Source organism: Canis lupus, chromosome 10, assembly GCF_048164855.1.
Source record: "Canis lupus baileyi chromosome 10, mCanLup2.hap1, whole genome shotgun sequence".
In the NCBI taxonomy this organism is placed as follows: domain Eukaryota; kingdom Metazoa; phylum Chordata; class Mammalia; order Carnivora; family Canidae; genus Canis; species Canis lupus.
Window position 1 is genome coordinate 40671877 of NC_132847.1, and position 22218 is coordinate 40694094.

At 42.1% G+C, this 22218-nt stretch overlaps 1 protein-coding gene, 1 long non-coding RNA gene and 1 pseudogene across 4 annotated transcripts in view; 1 reads left to right on the forward strand and 2 right to left on the reverse strand.

Moving 5' to 3' along the window:
* The window catches only part of SLC24A2 (solute carrier family 24 member 2), a 244809-nt gene that overhangs the window by 64322 nt on the left and 158269 nt on the right, over positions 1-22218 (reverse strand). For 2 of the 3 annotated variants that reach the window (XM_072841504.1, XM_072841505.1), the window contains exon 5: positions 6140-6190. The exons of the other annotated variant lie outside the window; for it this stretch is intronic. In XM_072841504.1, the coding sequence (XP_072697605.1) occupies positions 6140-6190 (51 nt within the window). The remainder of the gene's footprint in view (positions 1-6139; positions 6191-22218) is intronic. 3 annotated transcript variants of the gene reach the window in all.
* LOC140641513 (uncharacterized) lies at positions 8938-20817 on the forward strand. The gene is made up of 4 exons (XR_012038030.1): positions 8938-9383; positions 15713-15817; positions 16443-16523; positions 17663-20817. It is a non-coding gene; the product is annotated as an uncharacterized lncRNA (long non-coding RNA).
* Positions 10844-11605, reverse strand: LOC140641505 (large ribosomal subunit protein eL38 pseudogene; annotated as a pseudogene).

The following is a 22218-nucleotide window of genomic DNA, read 5'->3' on the forward strand; positions in this document are numbered from 1 at the left end:
CATTTCCTCTATTTCCCCCACATTCCCATTTGGATGTCTCATGGGCACCTCAAAGTTTACATGAGTTCTCAACATCCTTCCCACAGCTTGCTCTGTTCTCCATCCTCCCCTCCAACATACAATTATACAAAAGTGCTATTTCTCTCTTGTGGAGAGATTGCATATTGCCTATCTGATATCGATTTCCTTTTTGTTTCCTAATGATATAATACCTAAATTATTGGGGACAGCAAATCACCTGGTTTAATAAACTACATCTTCAAGCTTCCCTGAAGCCAGGTGTAGCCATATAACTGAGTTTTGGGTAGTTTTATGGGAGGGTCTAAAGGGAAGCCTCCTTAAAAAGAAGACAAAAGAGCTGGGAAAAATCATGTTGGCTCTTCCTCCTTCCTGGAATATAGGCACAATGGCTGGAGCTCTAGGAGCAGCCATCTTGGGCCACAAGGTGCCCTTGAGGTTGAAAGTCATGTGTTAGGATTGTGGAGCAGAAGATGGAAGGAGACTGGGTATTGGGTTATTGTAGGGCTTCCATGTCTGCTATGTACAGCCTCCCTCTGGACCTCTTTTACTTGAGAGAGAAATTAGCTTCCTTCTGACCTAAACCATGGTTAATTTGAATTTTCTACTATATGTAGCTGAACCTATCCTGCCTGATATATGAATGTATATAACACAGTCTTATCCATGTAGGCAAAAATAAATAAATAAAATGCGAAGGCCATAGATAACATCAAGACCTCTGGTGGGACTACATTTTCAGAGGGTACATCTTGGATAGTGGAAAACACTGTTAAATGGAATTCCAAAATTCAATTTCTCCTTGAAAAAGAACTGGACTATTTCACTGCAGTTAAGCACATCAACTGACTTGCTAGACTATGTGACCTTAAGATGCTTTTGTTCTTTTGAGGTAATGGGGGCTTTCAAAACTCAGCCACATGCCTAATTTAGGACCCCATGATTCAGGTAAGATTAGTTTCTCAGCCTGGTAAAGGGGCTGTTGGTTGCCGTGAAGCAGCATCCTTAATTTCATTAAGGAAAAGGTAATTATAATTTTTGCTCTTGACATTACAACAACTTTTTATATCTTTTTTTCTTATGCAAATGAACAAAGATTTTTTAAATTGATGGAGAAATTATTTTTCCTGGAAATGGCTACTCTTAAGTGGCAATGAGTTTAGGATAGTCTGCTGCAGGCAACTTTCCCCATACATTGCTTCTTTGCAAGATATGAGTCAGTGTTTCTGTCTACCTATCTATCTATATATCTCTATGAATGTTTATCTCCAAAGAGTGAAAATTAGTAGTTCTATATACTGTGATTGGTGGAAAGATCTCTTCTCCTATTAATTCATCTGTTCTATCACACGTTTGTTTTCTTTTGAACTAGCTTTCTACATTTTCCTGTAGACTAATTTTAGTAAGGAAGTCAGGTTCAATTTATTTAGAATATTCCAGAATGAGAATGGTATATAATTTGGGTATTTGCAGATGAGAAAGAAACTATGGGTTATTAGCTTTAAGTGAAAATTGCCCTTCCAAGTATGTGTAGTCTTACTGCAGGAGGAGATAAGAGGACAACCACCCATGTAGAGGAATCAGAGGTCATCAAAAGACCACTTCTAGAGTAATTTGTTTACTTCCCTCAAAACACCTTGTTATAGAAAGAAATACAATCCTTTGGAGGAGTAAGGCTTACTAATTTATCAAGTCTAGCAAAATGCATCTTACAGAGCAGGTGCTCCATTATTATTAAGTGAACACATTAGTATCAGGTGACTGGTAAGACTGTTATCTTGGGATGCAGGAATGAGGAAATGGAGACATCACCTCTCTGCGAAGCCTGCCCTCACTTCTCAAGGCTGGACATGATGCCTTCTGCTGGGCTCCCCCTGCACCTTGGGTCTGTCCATCATACTTCTAATTTCTTGGCCTGTGCCCCCCCCCCCCCCACCACCACACACACACTTGAGTGTGAATTCTTTAGGAGAAGGATTGTCTCTAATTAGTCCTGCACCCAATCTAGTGCCTGGTACATCCTAAGTGTTGCTGAGTAAATGCATTAGGGAATGAATGAAGGAGTGAATACAATTCTGATTAGCTTGGGGTAGGGAGGAGGTTGGGTATGGCCTGGGGAGCTGTTCCAGTTTAGGTTCTGAGGCACCTGAGGAGGAGAGAGGGAGGGAGAGAAAAGGCTCTGAGGTCGAGGACACATTTTGTAAAAAAGTCATGGTTTTGTCCAGTGTCTGAGAGTATTTTGTTTTATTAAAATACCCTTTTTGTTTAATGGTGGATTATTCAAGTACGGGTTCCTGTTTCATTCAGTGGCTCATTGTTCACTCTATGATTCCCTGATTCTAAGTCTGTGGTTTAAACCTTTCCCATGGCTGATCCCCATCAAGCATTTCTTCCCACTCCCTCTACTGATCTAAATTTGAACTATTTCTTCATACCCACCTTATATAACAAACTACAGTGGTGCCCAGAGGGCAGGGCTTGGGCATGCCACAACCCTGAGTTTAGGTCCCAAGGCACCACTAACTACCCTTGAGTCCCAGAGCCAAATACTTTGCTTTTCTGAGTTTTAGTTTCCTCATCTAGTAAAATACTTCTTTGAGCTTTAGCTTTCTCATCTTCAATAAAATCTACCTTGTGTGGTCATTGCAAGAATTAAGTGACATAGAATACATGAAGCCCAGAGCATTGCACCTGGCAGGTAGGAGACACCCAGTAAAGATTGGTGGGCTCCTGTTCTTTGACCCCTTTCTCAGCCTGTTAGATCAGAACTTACCACTCCTCCTTCTCCAGTGTACCCAATATTTACTGATCCTTGGGGCCCAGCTCACTTTCTCCACTAAATCTTCCTCCTGGTTGAAAGCATCCTTCCTTTTCCTGTGTAGCCTGTCATCTTCTCCCGAATACCTATGGTACTTACCATTTTCTTTCTGGTGGCTCGGTAGTTATTGTGTTTTATTTCTCTCCCTCTCTGTAAGTTCTGTGGGGGCAAACTGCTCACCTTTTAATCTCATATTTCCCCAAAATACTTAGCAAAGTAATTTGCATGTAGCAGGTGCTTAAAAGTAATGAGGTGAATATGTACAGGACAATTCTCTATATTTAGGAAATCATCACTCAGTTCCTCTTAAGATATGGAATGGCACATATAATCCATCTTTCCATTTGCTCTACTTGAAGGAGGGGGGTGGAAGCCAGGCCCTCATTTAAAGTAGCTGACCTCATGTCACATCCAGAGAATTTCCTGGAAATGGCTACAAGTGATGACTAGTCATATGGGCAATGATCATAAAGCCCTGCTCAAGAGCTAGTCACATCTCTAAACCTGGGAAAAGAAATGTTAAACATGGTGAGGGCTATTTCCTGAAGGCTAGCTAGCCTGCAGTTACTGCCCTGAACATCTTCATCTGTACTACACTTCCTTCAATTGTAGGAAGGAAGAGGCACCGAGCAGAGTTATTATTTTTGATGAGAAGGGAAAGGCCTTCGAGAGTTTGAAGAAGTCATGCATGGCTGTTGCCCAGTCTTAGGTTACTGAGCTGGCTTTGAGCCTTTTAGATAGAATCCCAGAGTTAGGGGTCAGCCAGGCCTGGCTTGTTATGGAGGCAGGTGCCAGAGAGTGTGATCTGCTGTGGCTAGAGGAAGACCTCTGTTCCCAAGGTATCCTTTCTATGAGTACCTGAGAGGGGTGGCTATGTGTTTAGAATGCTTTTTCCATCTTTCAGAGGTTCCTAATCCAAGGGTAGGATAGCACCCTTAATTAGCATTTCCAAAACAGTCCCACAAGAGGTTCCAGGGAAGAAAGAGTTCTCTGATCAAAGAAGTCTGGGAAGTACTGTGAACTCCATCCCTCTTTATGATTTCCTCTGTGCAGCAGCATACAGCGGCATATTGAAGCCTCTGACAAGTCACATGGGAGAGAAAACTATTTAACTTAACTCAGAAGCTCTTCTACTTAGTAAACTATGAAATCAGTCTTACTTGCTTTTTTCATTTTTTCCTGGGTTGTTGCAAAATTGCTAATGACATTGTATGAAACGAGTACATCATAGAACACAATTTAAAAATGCTGTTTTAGCTACTATTAGCTATTGCCATACTAGGGATGAATATTCAGCTAAGAACCGGACACAAAGGGATTTGTGAGAAGGGATGGTAATGCAAAGTATGAGAAATGTTAAAGGTGACCCGGGGGGGCCCCTGAACACAACCCCACAGTCTTGCTGAGGGCCAGCCACAATCCTCATTGCAGACATGATTTTGACTTTGGTTTCCTGCCTAGAAAGTGCAGTGGTTATCAAGTGGACTCATGGGATCGAAAGTTGCAGCTGTGCACCTTCGTGTGACCTTGAACCGTCTGGTTTAGGGAGGCTGAGAAGGAGAGTGCTCCGATGGCAACCTTTGCTCAAATGGATGTGGAAAGAGGAAGGAAAAGAGCAGAGTGAGGGGGAAATGGGGCACCGAAAGCTATGGAGAGGCAGCAGCTTCCCCGATGATGGGAAGGTAAGGGTGATGGGCAGAGGACAGGAAGGAGTAAAGAGAGAGGGTGAGGGTCCTGACAGGTCCGGTGGAAGTTAAGAGACCCACCTGCTGCTGGAGCCACAAACCCGAAGGTGGTGGCTAGCAAGATGCCCGGGGTGTGATTAAAAAATCAAGTCAGCAAGCCCCCAAAGCTTTGGCTTCTCAAACTAACCACCAATAAAAATCAAAGTGGTCTGAAGACATGGAATACAACTAAAAGCTGGGACCAGAGCCTTCCTTTAAGGTCTGGATTGCGCTTTCTATCCTCTCGGTGGTAGGACACTTATTCTCATAGGTAGCTTTCTGTTTCCGGGGTTCTCATTTCCCCAGATTCTTGGGAGGGTCTTGGGCCATAACGCGGCCCAGTCTGAGATCCTAATAGTGGCCTGCTGCTTCAGAAAACATCACAGTGGTTAACTGAAAGCACAGCAAGAGCAACAGAGAAGGGCCTGGGTGTTGTGCAGAAGGCAGCGTTGTGGGGGGGAGGCAGAGAAGGGGCTTCCTCTTACCAAGAGCTGTCAGATGTTCTGCTTCTTGGATGCAAAGCAACTAGATCTTTGGCAAGCTAAGGCAACTTAGAAATACTAGAAGCTGAAAACAAGATATGCAACACATTTGGGAGTTTCTCTCATGCTGAAAGACAAAATTAGCTGATTCTCCTTCGAGGCTACTTTGTGATTACTTGTCAATATCAGTGTACAAATCACGTGGAAACCCCAAATGTTTTCATAACTTACAAATATTGTTTCTTATTCAAGAGGTGGAGATACATGTGGGGTGAAATGCGGGCCAGGGCAATATGACAACTCTGTTCTCAAGAAAGCAAAATCTTCAAATTGCTCTTCCATGGTGAACTAATTTCAACAGAAGTGATTCTCATTGGGTCAAGGTGGTGCTCTGGGGTAGTGCCTGGAGTTCATTAGTAAATTCATGTAAAAATAAATCTCTGCCAGACTTCATTGACACAGGGGAAATGGTTAAAATGATGTGCTCAATACCACAGAGTGTGAACCCCAGTGAATTCAGTTCCATTGGCTGGAACTGTGGCCCTGGCTTCTCAGAGTAATGCTCTTAGATGAGGGCACAGGGACTGTGGGGGCTTAGAACATGAGGCCACAGCCCAGTGCATCAGAAACAGGTCTCCATCTGGTTTTGGGTGCAAGAGTTGCTTTATATCACCCATTTCTTTGCACAGATCAGAACATCCACCCACTCTGAAATTCAGGGCATATTAAGAGAAGAGTGTTGATCGGGCGTGTTTCTATGTGTTGTTGTGAGCACGTGTGGGAAACAATGGTGGCACATGAGTGTGTACTTGCGCTTATGTTGCCGACACCATTTCTCTGAATATGTTACACAACTGAGATGGTTTGGATCATCTGAATGGAATAACATGTTTACCCATGGTATTGCACGTCTCCAATCCCAAATAAACATGATGGCAAAAACTAGACGAAAATGTGGAAAGAATAATAAATCACACAATGTCACTGAAGTCATGCAAAGAGGAAAGAAAGATGAAAAAAAATGGGCAAGCACCAGACACCAGAAATGAAAAAAAAAAAAAAAAAGCCAATGCATACAATTCTAAAATCATTCTTACCTTCTTCAGTCATTGTGTCATAATATTTTAGTTTTCCATATGATCCAAGTTCTACAACATCACAGTAAAAGACACAAAGATAAGGAACGAGCTGTAATGCAAGAACTTTGTTTTTACACATTCTTAATTAATCAGATTCAGAGTTATACTGTCAAATTCCGCAATCGTAACTATATAGGGATGTGCAAACATGGGCCATGTGGCAGACAGCTTTCACGGCCCATTTTCAGAAATCACTTAAAATATATTATTCTACTGGGGGTAGGATGTGCCCTGCATTACAGAAGAGGACACAGTTATTTTAACATCTGATGAAACAGAGTATGTGGCAAGAGAACTTCACACCGGGTCTAGCCTGGCCCTATAATTTTTATAGAGGTGACACTCCAGGAGAAAGGGTCAAACAAGGACAATGTCCAGGCCCCGTGAGGCTTGCAGACTGGCATCCTTTGCGCAGAATCATGGGCCCAGAGGTTCGGTTCAATGGCTCCTCCCCGACACAACCACTTCCCGGAGATTAAGGTGGCTACCTGGGAAAACCCAAAATGCAACACCAGGCTCTAACCTCCCCTTTCACTTTTAGCACATATTTTAGATAGAAAACAGTGAATACCATGAGTACAGCCTGCTGAGAAGAGCTGCAAAAGGTGCAGAGTGCTCTGGGAAGAAGAGGGAGGGCACCTGGCTCAGGCAGGTGACAGGGCACCATGTCTCCCAGGCCGAGCATCGCCCGCTGCTCCTTGGATGGCAGGGCACGGGAGGCTACCAGCAGCCCCTCCTGTGCACGGGCCGCTGAAGGCTCCAGTGGCCATGGGCCCCAGTGGCAGAAAGCACAGCTGTGCTGAATCAGCTGGGGGTGCTGAGTCAGCTGGGGCTGGGGAGGAGACGAGGCTGGGATGCACCCTGTCTGTTTTTCTTACTTCAGTTCTAAAATAGAAACTTTTATTCTTGTTCATCTGAAAATTCCAGATTGTTTTAAGCAACATTGTGAATAGGTTAAAAAAAATTTTTTTTTCCTGGTCATAACAACAGTCTCCCAATAAACCTCAAGAAATTAATTAGACTCAAGAGATATTCCTGTGGTTCTGCAGAATGCCTCCCTGGCTCATTAACTTGGGAAGCCAGTGAAAATCCACATCCAAATCAACTAATAATTGATGGGTTTTGTGTGCAAGATGAAGGATCTAGCTTAAAAGACAATAATAATAAATGTTCTTCTATTTTGTATTTATATTATGCATTATATATGTTATATATATTATATATAATGTGTGTGTATATATATCCCTTTTCCATTTTGCCTAAATTTTTACTGAAGCTGTTTTAATGCACCAATGCAAAATTATGCCTTAAGGAGAAAAATCACCTCATCCTTATCTTTCTGCAAAAACCTGTCTACTCTGGATTTTGTTAGATACAAAACGTGCAAGTACTTCAATAAGAAATTGAATTTTGTGTAAATAACAAGAAAGTCTTTTTAATGACTTCTGAGGATTGCCTTCAGTGGAATATAATTTTTTTTCTAGATATTTTAAGAACAGTAGTCTATTATACATATGACATTGCACAAGCTTGGAATTTTTAAATGATCTAAATACCTTCATAAATATTAAACGCATGTTCATGGTGGCTTTACACATAATATATGCACGTGTGTGTGTGCACGCATGCACATGCATGCGCGTAAAACCTTATAGTAAGTTCACAAATTACATCATCCAGCTAATTTTTTTGTAACCTCTACTCTTCCCCTGAGGTAAAGCAGTAGCATAAGCAGCTGGTATTCACAACTATTTGCTCAGGAAACAGAATGTGGGTGGCTCTGGGTTTGCCAAGTTGGGTGTAAACCATATTCTATACAGGAAAGATAAACCACTGCAATTTTATGGATCTGTCTTTTTAGATGCAACCTCTCCATATACACTTGCCTGTTTTCTATGTATCAGTTACAAACTGTCAAACATCTGCTTGTGGCAGATGTGATTATTTTTTACCCCATCTCTTGTGAAATCAGGTATAAATAAATACAAACATATTCTTCAGTTGTTTTATTTTTACATAGTTGAAATTGAAACTGTTCATGTCTGACAAAGCTCACACACTGTTGCTGCTATGGCAGGGTCCAGATTGTTTCTTCGCTGCTCCCTTGGATGAATGGGACAGAGGGATAAGAACTGAGTAGAACGTACCAAAAATGAAGCTAAAGATGGTGGAAGAGAAGGAATAAAAGTAGTGAAAAGCCAAAGAACAACAGGAGACATAGCAACTCAAAGCACAGTGAGGAAGGAAGGCAAGGGAAGAAGATCCTCCCCAGGGAAGAGAATCATATTTGTTGCTTACTGAGGCAAAGGCAGAAAAGAATGGGAAGGAAACGACCCTGTTAGAATAGTCTTTAATGCATACTGCGAAGGGATGGTGAGATGCTAGGCTCAGTGTTCCCATGTTTTCAGATGTTCAAGACAGCATCCTGGAGTCGGTAGGGTTGCATCTCCAAGAGGTAGTGGCTCTCATTCCTGAACCAGGGCCTCAGGGGGTGCAGGAAGAGGGGTGTGGCATGCAACTAGGATGAACACGACATGCATATGTCAGCCAGAGCACATCATGCACCTGGCTGGTATCCTACAGACCATGGATGCCTCACAGAGAGTGGTCTCAGCCACCATGGCCTGAGAGGGCCTAAGAGGCATGAATGAAAACTCACCTTCTAGGGGAAATGGCTTCAGTCAGCACACTTCCCACAGAGACTAACCAAGGTACCATTACACTATTGGATTAGGATTCCAACACAGCCTCATCCAAGTGGAATTTCTATGGGATAGGAGGAAGTGAGGGAGTTCAAGAGAGGGATGTTTAATCTCCACTAGCAATATCTATCATATCAACTGAGCAAGAGGCAGAGAGGATCGGAAGAGAGATGAATCACCAGTGAATATCATCCTGGGTACCACCTGGTGTCTCTTCACTGCAACATTTCTTTAAGAAGCCCACACAGCCTAAGAAAAAATTCCAGAACCCAGTGTTTGGTGTTGGAGTTGAGCCTGTAAGCCGATCTGAATGCTGCCTGTCATGGTGACCACACTTCCTTTCACACTATTTGGATAGTTGCGGCCACCGGCATCCATGCTCCCAGCTCTCTAGGACGGATGGAGCCTTTTGTCATTCTTCCATCCACTTCTTTCCAGGTCCTGCAACATAACGACCTGCTTTAAGGTACCTTCTGATTCCTGTCCACACTTCATGATTGGTGAGTCAAGGGAAGGGTCTTATCTTCAGGATCAAAGAATCTGTGAATAAGAGCTAGTTTTTGAGGCCCCTGATCTCCTTTCTTAAGAATAGCATGGGTTGGGACCTCTGGGTGGCTCAGCTGTTGAGTGTCTGCCTTTGCCTCAGGGTGTGATCCTGGAGTCCTGGGATTGAGCCAAATCAACCCCCACCCCCACCCCCCCGCATTGGGCTCCCTATGGGGAGCCTGCTTCTCCCTCTATCTGTGTCTCTGCCTCTCTCTGTGCATCTCTTATGAATAAATAAATAAAGTCTTAAAAAAAAAAAAGGAACAGTATGGGTACAGATTTCTCCTTCCAACACCGACTTTCTCAGCTCCACTTTTGAGGCCTTTGGTATTTTCAACCCCCTTTTCAGCAAATCTCCCCAGACAGGAGCAGGAGAAAAGTGACTTCTCACCTTTCAGGCCTCAAATTCTGATATATAAGCCAGAAAGTCAATAGAAGCATCTATGCTGGGTTTATTTTATTAGAATGAAAAATAGAGGGGGTGGGGAATCAGTGAGAACAAGTATTTATTACTTAAATGTTAGCTATAGGAAAAAAATGATTACTTATTTTTTTAAGTCAAGGAGCTTCTTTATTTTTGGTATTGGTTTGAATGTGGAAGACCTAAAAATTAAGGCATTCTCATACAAAGGTAGTCTCTCAGTAAAGTTGCCTTTACTACACACCAGAAGGTGTGTGCAGATACTGAATTAGATCAACCCATGGAAGGATTATTTTCAGTAGCAAATGGAAATTAAGGACATGGGCTTTGAAACCAGGGTGTAGACTTGAATCTGTGATTTGCCACTTATTAGCTGTGTGACTTTGAGCAAATTGCTTGACCTCTCCAAGCCTCGGTGTCCTCAGCTGTAAGAGGCATAAATATATTAATCCCATAAAGTTGTGGTAAAGGTGAGATAGATGAGATAATAACACTGACTAAGCCATAGTAAGGGGCAGCTTCACTACCACAAGCTCCATCAAGAAGAGTGAGGTAGGGATCCCTGGGTGGCGCAGCGGTTTAGCGCCTGCCTTTGGCCCAGGGCGCGATCCTGGAGACCCAGGATCGAATCCCACGTCAGGCTCCCTGCATGGAGCCTGCTTCTCCCTCTGCCTATGTCTCTGCCTCTCTCTCTCTGTGATGACTATCATAAATAAATAAAATTTAAAAAAAAAAAAAAAAAAAAAAGAAGAGTGAGGTAGAACCCATGGGGACATGGAGCAGAGCAGTTAGAGAATTTGGTATTTTATACAGGTTTGTTAAAACAAATTCAACACTACTTAAAGAGGTTTTAAATTGCCATTTGTTGCTCAACTACAAAAGCTATTCTACTATGTTGGGACCTGCATGTAAAAGAAATTTCTTCCTCAGTCCTCTCCTCTCAGATCTATGGAGAATGTCAAAACATGGACCATAACCATGGCTTTTTTTTTTTTTTAAAGAATTTTAAAAATTTTAATACAGTTCAAATCAGTGGGCCAGGTTCATTTTAGCTCCTTCACTGACAAACCTGGGGGCAGAGACTGCTTGAGTTTCTCTGCCCTCTATTTGTCTGTGATGACCAAAGTATAAAGATATCGGCTGCATCGAACTTTAAACTTCACATTATCCTTATTCTTCTTGATCTTGATGGATTTGGCGTCCTTCGCTGGGCTGTCAGCAAGAAGTCCTTGATTTCCTCGATTTTGCGAGACATGGCAACGGGGGTCGCAGGGGTCAGCGCACGGCTGGCACCCACTCACGGATTACCCCGGATTGCCCCCCAGGCTCCCCTTTACCCGCAGTGGCTCTACTACTTATGGGATAGCACATGACCTATCATCCATCTGACCACCTGTGTTCTACTCGGGACCTAGGCACCTTCCCTTCTAATATTTGCACACAAGCCAGTGTCTCCAAGTAGGATGTCCACATGTTGGAGACCGAGATCCTCTTCCTCTTAGATCTCTTCCAAGAGAACCTAGAACAGTGCTTTTCTCTTATCAACACTCTCTTCACATTTCTTAAATAAAACATATAAATGCACAGCTCCCAAATGACAGTGAGGTTTAGGATGCTTTGGTTTGTTGAACTTCCCTAGAAGCTGAAGTTAGGAAGGCAGGCACAGATGCCATGACATCATTATCAAGGTTAAGAATGCTTCTGAGTGAGATAGACAAGCTGGCTAAGTCAAAGTAGTGGCTCTACTACTTATGAGCCCGGTGATCCTCTCTGAGTCTCAAACTCTTCTTCAGTTAAAATGGGGCCAAGAACAGGGTGCCTGGGTGGCTCAGTTGGTCTACTATCTGACTCCTGATTTTGGCTCAGGTCATGTACTCAGGGTTCTGGGATTGAGTCCTGCACCAGCCTCCACGCTCAGTCGGGAGTCTGCTTGAGGATTCTCTCTCCCTCTCCCTCTGCCCCTTTTCCTGTTCATGCTTTGTCTCTCTCTAAAATAAATAAATATATCTTTAAAAAAATAAAGACGAGAACAATAAATACCTATTCTCAGGAGGGTTTTTGGAGGATCAGATGAGGACAAGCATATAAAGCACTTTGCACTGGGGTGGCACAGACATCTTTAGTAACTAGTACCCCTCTTCACTGTCTGCCAAAGGTCCAACATGAACATCAACTTGGCCTAGCAAGAGGTTGCTGAATCCTATTCAAGCTCTGATCATCTCTGAGGGTGGGCACCAATGCTTGCCATGTGCAAGTCAACAAAACCCCTAGACTTCTTCTCTTAAACACAAGGAAAACCATCTAAAGAAAAACTTTCAGTTTGGTAAAGGCTGCCCTGGCTAACTTCCAGAGCCATGTTTTGCAGTTTCAGCCTGAGGTGGCTTTTTTTTTTTTTTTAAGCTTGTGAATTTATTTTTATTATTGAAATGTTGTGAATGGGAGGGGGGGATGACAGTTGAGTATTTGTAATTTCCCATCCCACTCCCCAACATAAATGTAGCATTTATATTTGTGGATCTATATAATTTTTAAGTTTCTTGCAGTATATCTGGCCTTACCTTTTTTCTCTTGTCTTTTCCTGTGAAAAACTTGCATCACAATAAGCACGAGTTCTGAGTTAAAAGGTAGTTTCCAATACAGTGCAATTGAAAGCTTTGGTTTCATTTCACCTCAAAAAAAGCGGGGGGGGGGCGGGCTGCACAAGCCACCACAATTAATTGCTTCCCATTAAAAGGCTTTTTTTGGTCATTATTCTTTTATATCAAATTCATGCTAATGCAAGTAACTTTTTAAACTTAAAAATAAACTTGGAGAGACTGAGGTTAAATGAGGAAACAGCCATGAGTCCTCACTTCCTATTCAAGTCAGAAGGAAAGGAATATTTTAACCTTCAAATTCTCACTCAAAAGAGGCTTTCAAAGTACTGACTCACAGCCGAAGTTTCTGCTTACCATTCCGTGGTGGGGGGTGGGAGGGTGGACGGACACTGATGTTCATGTGTTAAGCTTCCCAAAGAGTTCCTAATATGTACACACTTGCCCAGGGACAGCTGTACTCTTACACATGGCAACACATGGATGTCACACACAAGGTGTTAACAGAGAGGCCTTTGCTCTATGGAGTTCCTTCACATCTGACTCTCTCTCCCCTTTCTATGCTAATGAGTGCTTCTTTTTCTTCTGCGAGATGAAAACCTCTCACTTAGGCTTTTGGATGCCAGGCAAGAACTGTGCAAATGAAAATAAAGGGTTGAACTGGGGCACAGACTTCCATCAGCTATTGAGTTGAAAGTAGGATTTCTGAACAGACTGCTCACAAATTTATCACCTGATTTTCATGCCCGTTGAATCTAGCCCCTTTGTGAAATACCCTTTGCTTCCTGCAAACCTGGCCACACTAGTTTGTTACTGCTGATGTTTCTGTCACCCCACTCTGTATATTTCCTTGTTAACGTCCAGCTGCTGACATCATTCTGAGGCCCCAGCTCCCAGCAAACACTGATGTTACATCACCAGCCAAATCTGGAGTCAGAACGGTCCCAGCATCTGGCCTGTGTCTGAGCACAGAAGCATTCTGACAAGGCATGAATGAGCCACAGGCGCCAGGTAGGGATGTGAGCAGAGTGGGCTGGAGACAAGGACAGGGAGTGGTGTGATTATGGACACCTGGACAGTGCATGCTTAAAAATGGGCAATGGCCATGCACCTCCAGCTCCATGTGGAAACGTGGGTACAGTGTTGAAAGATCTGCTGATTATTCAAGGGAAGCCAGATACCTGGATTTTTACATGAAAATTCCTGCTTTTTAAACATTGGCAATGGGGGCACCTAGGTGGCTCAGTGGTTGAGCATCTGCCTTTGGCTCAGGTCATGATCCCAGGGTTCTGGGATTGAGTCCACATCATGCTCCCTGCAAGGAGCCTGCTTCTCCCTCTATGTCTCTGCCTCTTTCTCTGTGTCTCTCATGAATAAATAAAGTCTTTAAAAAAATGTTGCAACAAATTCCAAATTAAAAAACACCACCTAGAAGGTCATCTGGGTGGCTGAGTCTGTTAACTGCCTGACTCTTGATATCAGTTCTGGTCATGATCTCAAGGTCTAGAGACCAAGCCCCATGTCAGACTCTACGCTCAGTGGGGAGTCTGCTTGAGATTCCTTCCACTCTCTGCTGGTGCTCTCTCTCAAAAAACAAAACAAAACAACAAAACAGCAATGACAAAACAAAACACCACCTGGCTCATATTTGGCTCATCAATTTGTAATCTTTGGGTTAAAATCAGGTTGCTTGGTCAAATTCTTATAAATATTAGTTGGATGAATGAAAGAACAAATGAAACCAGCTTGGCCGTTGGAACTGGGAGGGGTCCTTGCTAGGCAAGTCTTCTCCAGAGAGTCAAGGACTTGGGCTCACTTCCTTGTCTCTCTCGAAGCTAACAAAGTTCACCTGGTGTACGTACCACAGTCTGCTCATCTCTGGCTTAGGGGCAAATTGAACCTCATCACCTCCAGCTCCTCTGGGATCACCAAGGTGGAGCCCATGTCAGGCCCATGGAGCTGCTAGCATCCTGTGACTAACTCCCTCCTGTATGTATGTTCTTGCCCAGCTGGCTCTGCCTTCACACAAGCCAATGGAGTGGCATCATTTATGTTTTGTTTCAAATCTTATTTTGGGAAAGAATGGAAGTTGCCCATTAGGTGTAACTGTTCCCAATTATCTTGCAAGGAACTGTCTGGATTATGAAAAATATAGTGAAAGGTTCTGAGAGGCTAGTTAGAACCACAGAGGGAGGTGCCATAATTACATGGGAATTATCATCCTCGAACGGTGAACAATAATGTGTGGTCATCACTGTGGATCATCCAGATGGTCCATAATGAAATGCCCAAGTGAGTCCCCAGATACTCCGACTTCTTATAAATTTGTCACCTAATTTGCAGCCTTGCTCCTCTGCGGTGTTGCTTAGCAATATCAATGGTTACTGATTTCCATCCTGTGAGGAGCTGACTCAGGCCATATTTCACTGTAATTTACATGCTCTGGATGATCAAACAAGAAAAATGGGACCTGGATGTGCTGTTCTGTTGCTTTCCTTTTGAGGTGGGTTGGGGGCAGGAGAGAGAGTATAGGACAGAGCAAGCAGGTTTCTGGAAAGGATTTTTAAAGAAAAACAGTGAGAAACCTATGCAAGAGGATCAACCCAAAACAGTGTGGTTAAAAAAAGATTTCCTGGGTTTTTATGAGTATCCCTTTAATTGTGTAATTAAAAATCTCAATGACAACTTTAACATAATTTTAAATACTGATACTTTGTCAGAATGTTTTTCTCCCCGAAGGGATGGAGAAAAGCAAGTGATGATACAGCCTAAAACTATATCTTTGAGTTTGGAGCTCTATGGACCTTGACTTGACAACTGGGTCTGCCACATACTAGCCATGAGACTTTGGGCATGTTACCGAACCTCTCTGATACTCCATTCCTATACTTACATAAAATGGAAACAGTAATAGTTGTCTTGTAGGGTTGTGGTGAGGACTAGAGGTACTTAACATGTAATTGGCACATATTATTCATTAAAAAAACATGGTAGGCATTAATATGGCTTTAAGGCATCTATTGGTTTTCCTTTAAATGGATAGCATTCTTCTGCTCTTTTCAAAATCAGCATGAATCTGTTATCAAGAGACCTCACCATGATGCAGAACATGGCGATCTTGCAGTACAGTATGTTTTAGAGTCAATGGATGTGAGTTCTAATCCAGACTTTAATTCTTATTAGATATGTGACTTTGTAATAAAATACTCCTTAGTTTACCTATCTATAATGGGGCTAATTCTAGTACTCCCTATTGTGTTGTTGTCAGGGGCTTTACTCGATGCCTGGGACATTGGAAGTGTTCCATCAATGGGAGCCATCATTCTATGATTGTGCCAAAGCTCAGTGAGTAATGAATATCCAGGCTAACATAGTAAGTAACAATAACTGACCTAGTATTAGAAACTTGTTCTAACATCCATTTCACAAGCTTATATTGGAGGAGAAACAGGTGAAAGGAAAAGAATGACAAAAATAATGGCCAATTACATCATGCCAAAGGAAGTCTATGAAGGTCATATTCTTTTGTATAATCTGACATCAAGTACATGGGGGCTGCTGGCATTATTTAAAGAATGTCCAGCTCAGGCAAAGAGATATTATAAACACCTTTAAGTTTTGACTTTCAAAAGGATCATTCAAAAGGGACTTCAACTGTATAGCAAAGTGGATACATCCAATGTTAAAAGAGTGAGTTCTGGGGTCCAACAAATCTGGATTTGAACATGGCTCCATCAATCACTTCTTATTATGTAACTATTATAACTTTCACCATCCTTATATGTTAAATGACTATAATAGAAGTTCCTATCTCATAGCGTTGATGTGAAAATTAAATGACTTAATTTATATAAAATGCTTAACACAGTGTCTGGCACAAATTAAGTATTCAATAAATGTTACCTATTCCAGTGATTGTCATTCTAATGGTCTCTGTGGGCATCAATTCAGAGTTTTGGCTGAATATTTAATACTTTTTCTGGTATCTTCTTTTTCAGGCGGAGTCTCCAGGGAGAAAATGATATTGTCAAAGATAGTAAAAAACTATAGTTTGAATAGCAAAGAGCACACAGTATCAGGTACCATCTGTATAACATTTGGAATTTATTTCTTATTTCAGAAAATCTGTCTGACCTCTTCTGATAGCAAGGTTCTAAAACATGTTTTCGATAATTTTTTTTTTCCTGTGTAGGTAAGGGGTTAGGAAAGCTAACGTTTTCATTAATGACATTTTATAACATCTTGGGCACATTTTTGCATCTCTGGAAATTGAAAGATTATATTCATGAAATCAAGCAAAACAAATTTTCTGATTAAGTCTTATCAAATTTGGGTGCAGGATACTGACATATATATTACTAAGTCTTTAAAGTGGCAAAACATTCCATTCCCTTTTCCTGTCCCCCCTCCTCCTTTTTAAAAAAAGGACTTGAGGTGGTACATGTCTAGACAGGCCCACTTTCTTTCACAGACATAGGAGCTTGGCTATATTACATGTAAGCAAGATCCACAGGGTGGGGCCCCAGATGGTGCTAATGCTTCCACATCATAAGCAACACCCACATCCCAACCAGTCCGGAAGCTCTATCAGTTCCATCCCTAAACTCAATTCCATCCTTCCTGCTCCATTCCCATTGCCCCTGCCTTAGTCTGAGGCTCTTGCCATAGTCTTATTTGAACTCTCAATTCCCAATCTTTCTCACCTCCTCCTGTCTACTCTCAACACCTCTCACCTACCTTTCACACTTTCCAGCGTCATGCTTTCAAAACACAAAATCAAAATATGATAGCTCTGAATCCTGCACTTTTCATGTTGGACTTTTATTAGGTCTCCTAGTTTATTCAATCCTTCAGAACCCAGTTCTGAGGTTCCCTCCTGCAGGCGGCATCCCTGAACGGCCCCCATCCCTAGTGGGAGTCAGGTCCTCCTGTGTGTCTGTTCCAAGTACATACTTTTGTTGTGTGTTCATCAAATGTACCTTAACCTATTTGCTTTCTGCCCTACAGGGCAAAGAATCCTCTTATTTATTTTGTTAATTTCAGCACCCAGCAGAGTTCCTGGCACTCTGTAGGTGTTCAAACGCTGTTGAATTGAATTAGATCTCTATTTAATAGTGCACTGTTGATCTTCTTCAGCTGAGTTGCCTTTGGTACTGATGCCTATGGTTCCTTCCATTTTAGTGTTCTAACCCTGCAGTTTCAACTATTCTGTTTTCAGTGTCTCTGCAGGGAGGAAGATGTATGTGGCCTCAACTCTTGGAATCCCTTTCACTGCCTCTGTAAATTTAAGAGGATTTACGTCATGTGCAAAAGTACCATCAGTAGAGTCCTCAGCACACAGAAGACAAAATGGCGGTGACATCTTGGAAATGGAAGTGGAAAAAACCACTGGTGCAGAGAATGGATACTGCATGCTGGCTAGAGAACAACTTGGATGTTCTCCTGGATCCCATCTTGCAGCCTGGCTGGAGTCAGTGGTATTTGCCAGGCAGAGAGAATCAGTGCTAAATTATATTCAGCCACGGGTCAGCACAGCTGAGTTTCTACCCTATGATGTACTGAGCATCAAACAATATAGAAAAGCGCACAAGAAAAGCATCCTAGAGGGAGAGAAAAAGCAACAAAATGAAAAAACAAAACAAAACAAAAAACTCCAGCCATCTCAGTGGGGGGAAGGGAGGAGGAAGGGTGATAAAAGGCAAGGGATAAGAGAGAAATCTGAGAAGTTAAAATAATTTGAGAAGAGGATGAAAAAGAGGGAAAAAAGAGTGAGAAAACAACAAGAAATTAATGCCACTAATGTGGAAAGAGATGAAAAGAAAAGCTATCCTTATAATTATGTATCTTGCACTCCAGCATTGTGCAGGATGTCACTTTACTGATTATTTGGATCCCTACCATAATAGAAACAATCACCCCAAGTTATGAAGACCTTAAAGGATCAAATTCAAAGTAGAAAGAATATTTATGCAATCATCTAAATTTCATCTAAGTGTAAATCCATTTACCAATACGCCTAATTAAATGCCATATGGTATAATGTGGAACTATACAAGTGAGTTTAAAATCCAGATGTGAAGATAGGGCAGGAGATGAAGACATGTTTCATAAATAGTCCATTATACACCTTAGATCAAATAGCAAATGCCTGCCAGTGGACCAGAGATCTGACGATGTTGGAGGAGGCAAGGCATGACAGGACCTTCTAATCCCCATGGATAGAAATGGTGACCTAACAATGTTTCCGCAGGACTAAAAAATTAATACAGTAATTGCTCTTCCAGATTTTTATCAATATGTTAGGAAGAGGAATTTTTTTTTTTTTTAGTCTGCTGAACATCTGAAAGCTATGAACCCCAGATGAAATCAGGACTTTCTGGAAGGAAATGAGTTAAGTACTATGTCACGCCAATTTCCTTCTTATTGTACAACTTTGTAAATACATAAACTACAGCCATACAGCTCCAGGATAGCTTTTGCTCCACGAAAGGCCAGACTGCCAAAAAGGTATGATGGGATCTAAAAAATTGGCACATACAAATAGGCTTATTTTTAAGGGAAAATAGAGAAAAGATAATTCAAAAACTTAATACTGGTTTACTGAAAAGTACCTGGAAATATGTTGATTGCAAGAAAAAAAAAAAAAACAACTGAGAGCAATTTATTTGACAAACATCTACATGGAACTAATGATGTGCCAGGCAATGTTCTGCATGCCCTATGAATAGCACTGTAGTGAGTATACTTAATAGGCTTAAGGGATAGATATTATTATCTTCCCTGTTTTACAAAGGAAGCCGAGCTAGAGAGAAGTTAAATAACGTGCCCAGGATCATGCAGCAAGTAAGTGGCAGAGCTGGGGTTGGAACCAAGGTGGCTGGTTTCACAACGGGTCTAACAACTACACAATGTTTCTCCTCCCATGAGTCTGATGGGAAGAGTTCTACATGGGGAAGAGTCCCCACCTAGCAGGGGAGAAAGCCCATCTCAACAGGCATACTGGATGATCCTACTGTTACACTCCAAGGGTCAGATCCTTTTTGCTGATCCTCACTAGCATAAAGAAGATGGTGTACACTCCTGAAGTCTAGAAAAGGTTCTGAAACTTTTTTCTAGCAAGGAAACTCTGCATGACCTATTACATCATGAATGGAAATGTGGTGCATGCATGGAAAGGAAGGTGAATAACTGGGTAAGGTTTTTTTAGAAATGGCAGAGGAACATTTTCATCACAAATAGTTTTCTGGAATGAAACTGACTCACTATGATTTTGAACTCCTGGCAATGACGGTTGTTCTGGCCTAAGGCCGTAGCTTTGAAGCAAAGTTGCACTTGCTTTGGGATTAAGTGCTGCCGCCTTGGGAAGTCAGAGGGAAACCACCACCTCAGAAGTAGCCATGTGGGTTACTGCAATGCACTGGGAAGCTCAGATGCAGCAACATTGTTTAAACTGGTTTCCAGGTTTAAACCAGTCCAGTATAAGCACTGGCTACTGTTCACCCAGAGACTTATCTATAGTGGGGGCTTGTAAAGAACCATCTTTCCCAATGGGTTATTCCATCACTACATCACTACACTACACTCACATCAGCTTGCAATAGAAATGTGTATCGTACATGAATGAATGAATACATGAATCCACACACAAATAAGAAATCAATCTGACATAGACCAAAAGCTTCGTAAAAACGACAATCTTGCTGGACTCTTGATATGTGTGTGAATGTGTGTCAGTGACTGTGTGACACGGGTGCATGTGTATCATATAGTCTTATTTGAGCCTCTAGACAAGGTATAAAGGACAGTTTGGTGTGGGGTGAGGAAATTCTTTGTAGTGACTGAGGAGAGAGGAACAGGCTTGGGGGATCTGATATCGTGGGGTCAGAGGGAAACAGACTGACAGTAGCTTGAGGATGTGCATTTACAACATGATCAACATCCAGAGGTGAGCACACCACACAGCACACAACCCAGATGCAAGAGTCAAACTGGGAAGAGTTTTGGCTACGATCACAGCATACTGTCTCCTAACTGTATGCAAGTCATCCAACCTGCTCTTTATTAAGAGAGGCCTTGCCATTCATTAAACAAGCAGAGGTGTCTTTAGTGTTTCATTTGGAAGAAAACACCTTTGAATGCTCTTACATCACAGATGGTATTTATGTATCAACACACATTTGGAATGGGCAGTTGTCAGTAAAATCAAAGTGCATTTTCAGGGGTTGCCTCCATCCTTTGGTCCTCCACACCCTCATGCCTGTGATAGCTGCTTGCTCTCCCTGGGACTCTGAGTCCTTCCCTCAGAAGGATTTCTAACTGCATCTTTTGAGCATGTGATAAGTTCAAGAGAACAGAGATGAATCTGCAAGATTACGGATGCTTCTGTGTCTTTTCCCTTCTTTGTGCTATGTATAAACTCAAGTGCCATCAAAATTGGGTCTTGGGCCACATTTCTTTGTGGCCTTTACTTCAAAGCAAACTTGAGAGAGAGAGAGCAAGAGAGAGAGAGAGAGAACCCCCTTCCATCCTCAAAATCATTGACTTCAATAAGGTCATTCACATTCCCTTCATGCCCCAAATGAAACTTATTTATAATGTGTTCAACCCAAAGAGAGATTCAATTTCAACCATCTTTGCTGTTCAAATCCAAGAGTAATGCTTTATTATTTCCCAAAGAGAGGAGCTATTTGACTTGTCCCTGTGCTTGCTCTGTGAGAGGCATTAATAGTCTGTCTTCCTCTATCCAGGCATTTAAACTACTGTCATCTTATTAAAAACACAGACAGTAGATTGGATTTTATTCTTCTCCAGTGAAGATTTCCACTCCTGTTGCCTATTCACTTACCAACCGAGGCTGGATACAAACATTTTTCTTGCTAATTTAAACTGATCTATGACTTGGGATAAAGAGAAAGGTTACAATACTGCCTTTCAGGGAAAACTTCCCCACATTTTGAATGAAATAGGCCTGAAAATGACTTGCTTCTGGGATCAAATGACAATTTATGAAAACTCATATTGAAGCTGTTTTTAAAAATAGAAGCTAGGGAAATAACAAGTTCTACTGTTTGGTGAGAAAAAAAAGGAAAACTCAGCAAGCAAGTGAACGTTTTAAATCTTAGTGTCAGCTTCACGTTAACACTCAATGTATGTTAAGGAACTGGAATGGTTTTACAAAATAGGTGTTTGGCTCTGTGGATAAGAGATGGACATGTGCGACTAGAGGTGGGAGCCCTGGGAGCATGGAAGGCATCCGGGCTCTGAGGATAAACTTAGGAGCTAAGTGATGATGAGCAAGTAATGTCATTGTGCACCTCAGTTTACTCAGAGGTAAAACATACAACAATTTCCATAGCCACCATTGAGGGAATCACCCAAGGTGACTATTAGGTGTGTGGCACACAGTAGGCACTTCCAACTTCTACTCTTGTGTGTTTGCTCTTCACCATCTGTAAGACCCTTTCCTTCCTGCACTTGAATCACACATGCACAGGTATGGTCAACACACACATGGACACACACACACACACACACACACACACACTGCCCTAGTGCCCCCTGAAAGGAGAGACTGCTAGAATGTTCGTTCAGGGAGCACAGAGCCACCTGTTTGCCTGCTCATCCCCAAAGAGCCCCCATTGTGGTTGGATCAATGACAATAGTTTTGGTTCTCTTTGAGTCTCCCTGAGGTCCAACGCTTTAAACTGCTGCCTTCTTCTCTGCCTGCCCAGGCTCCTCACCTCCTCCAAGAACCACCCTCAAAGCTCACTTTCT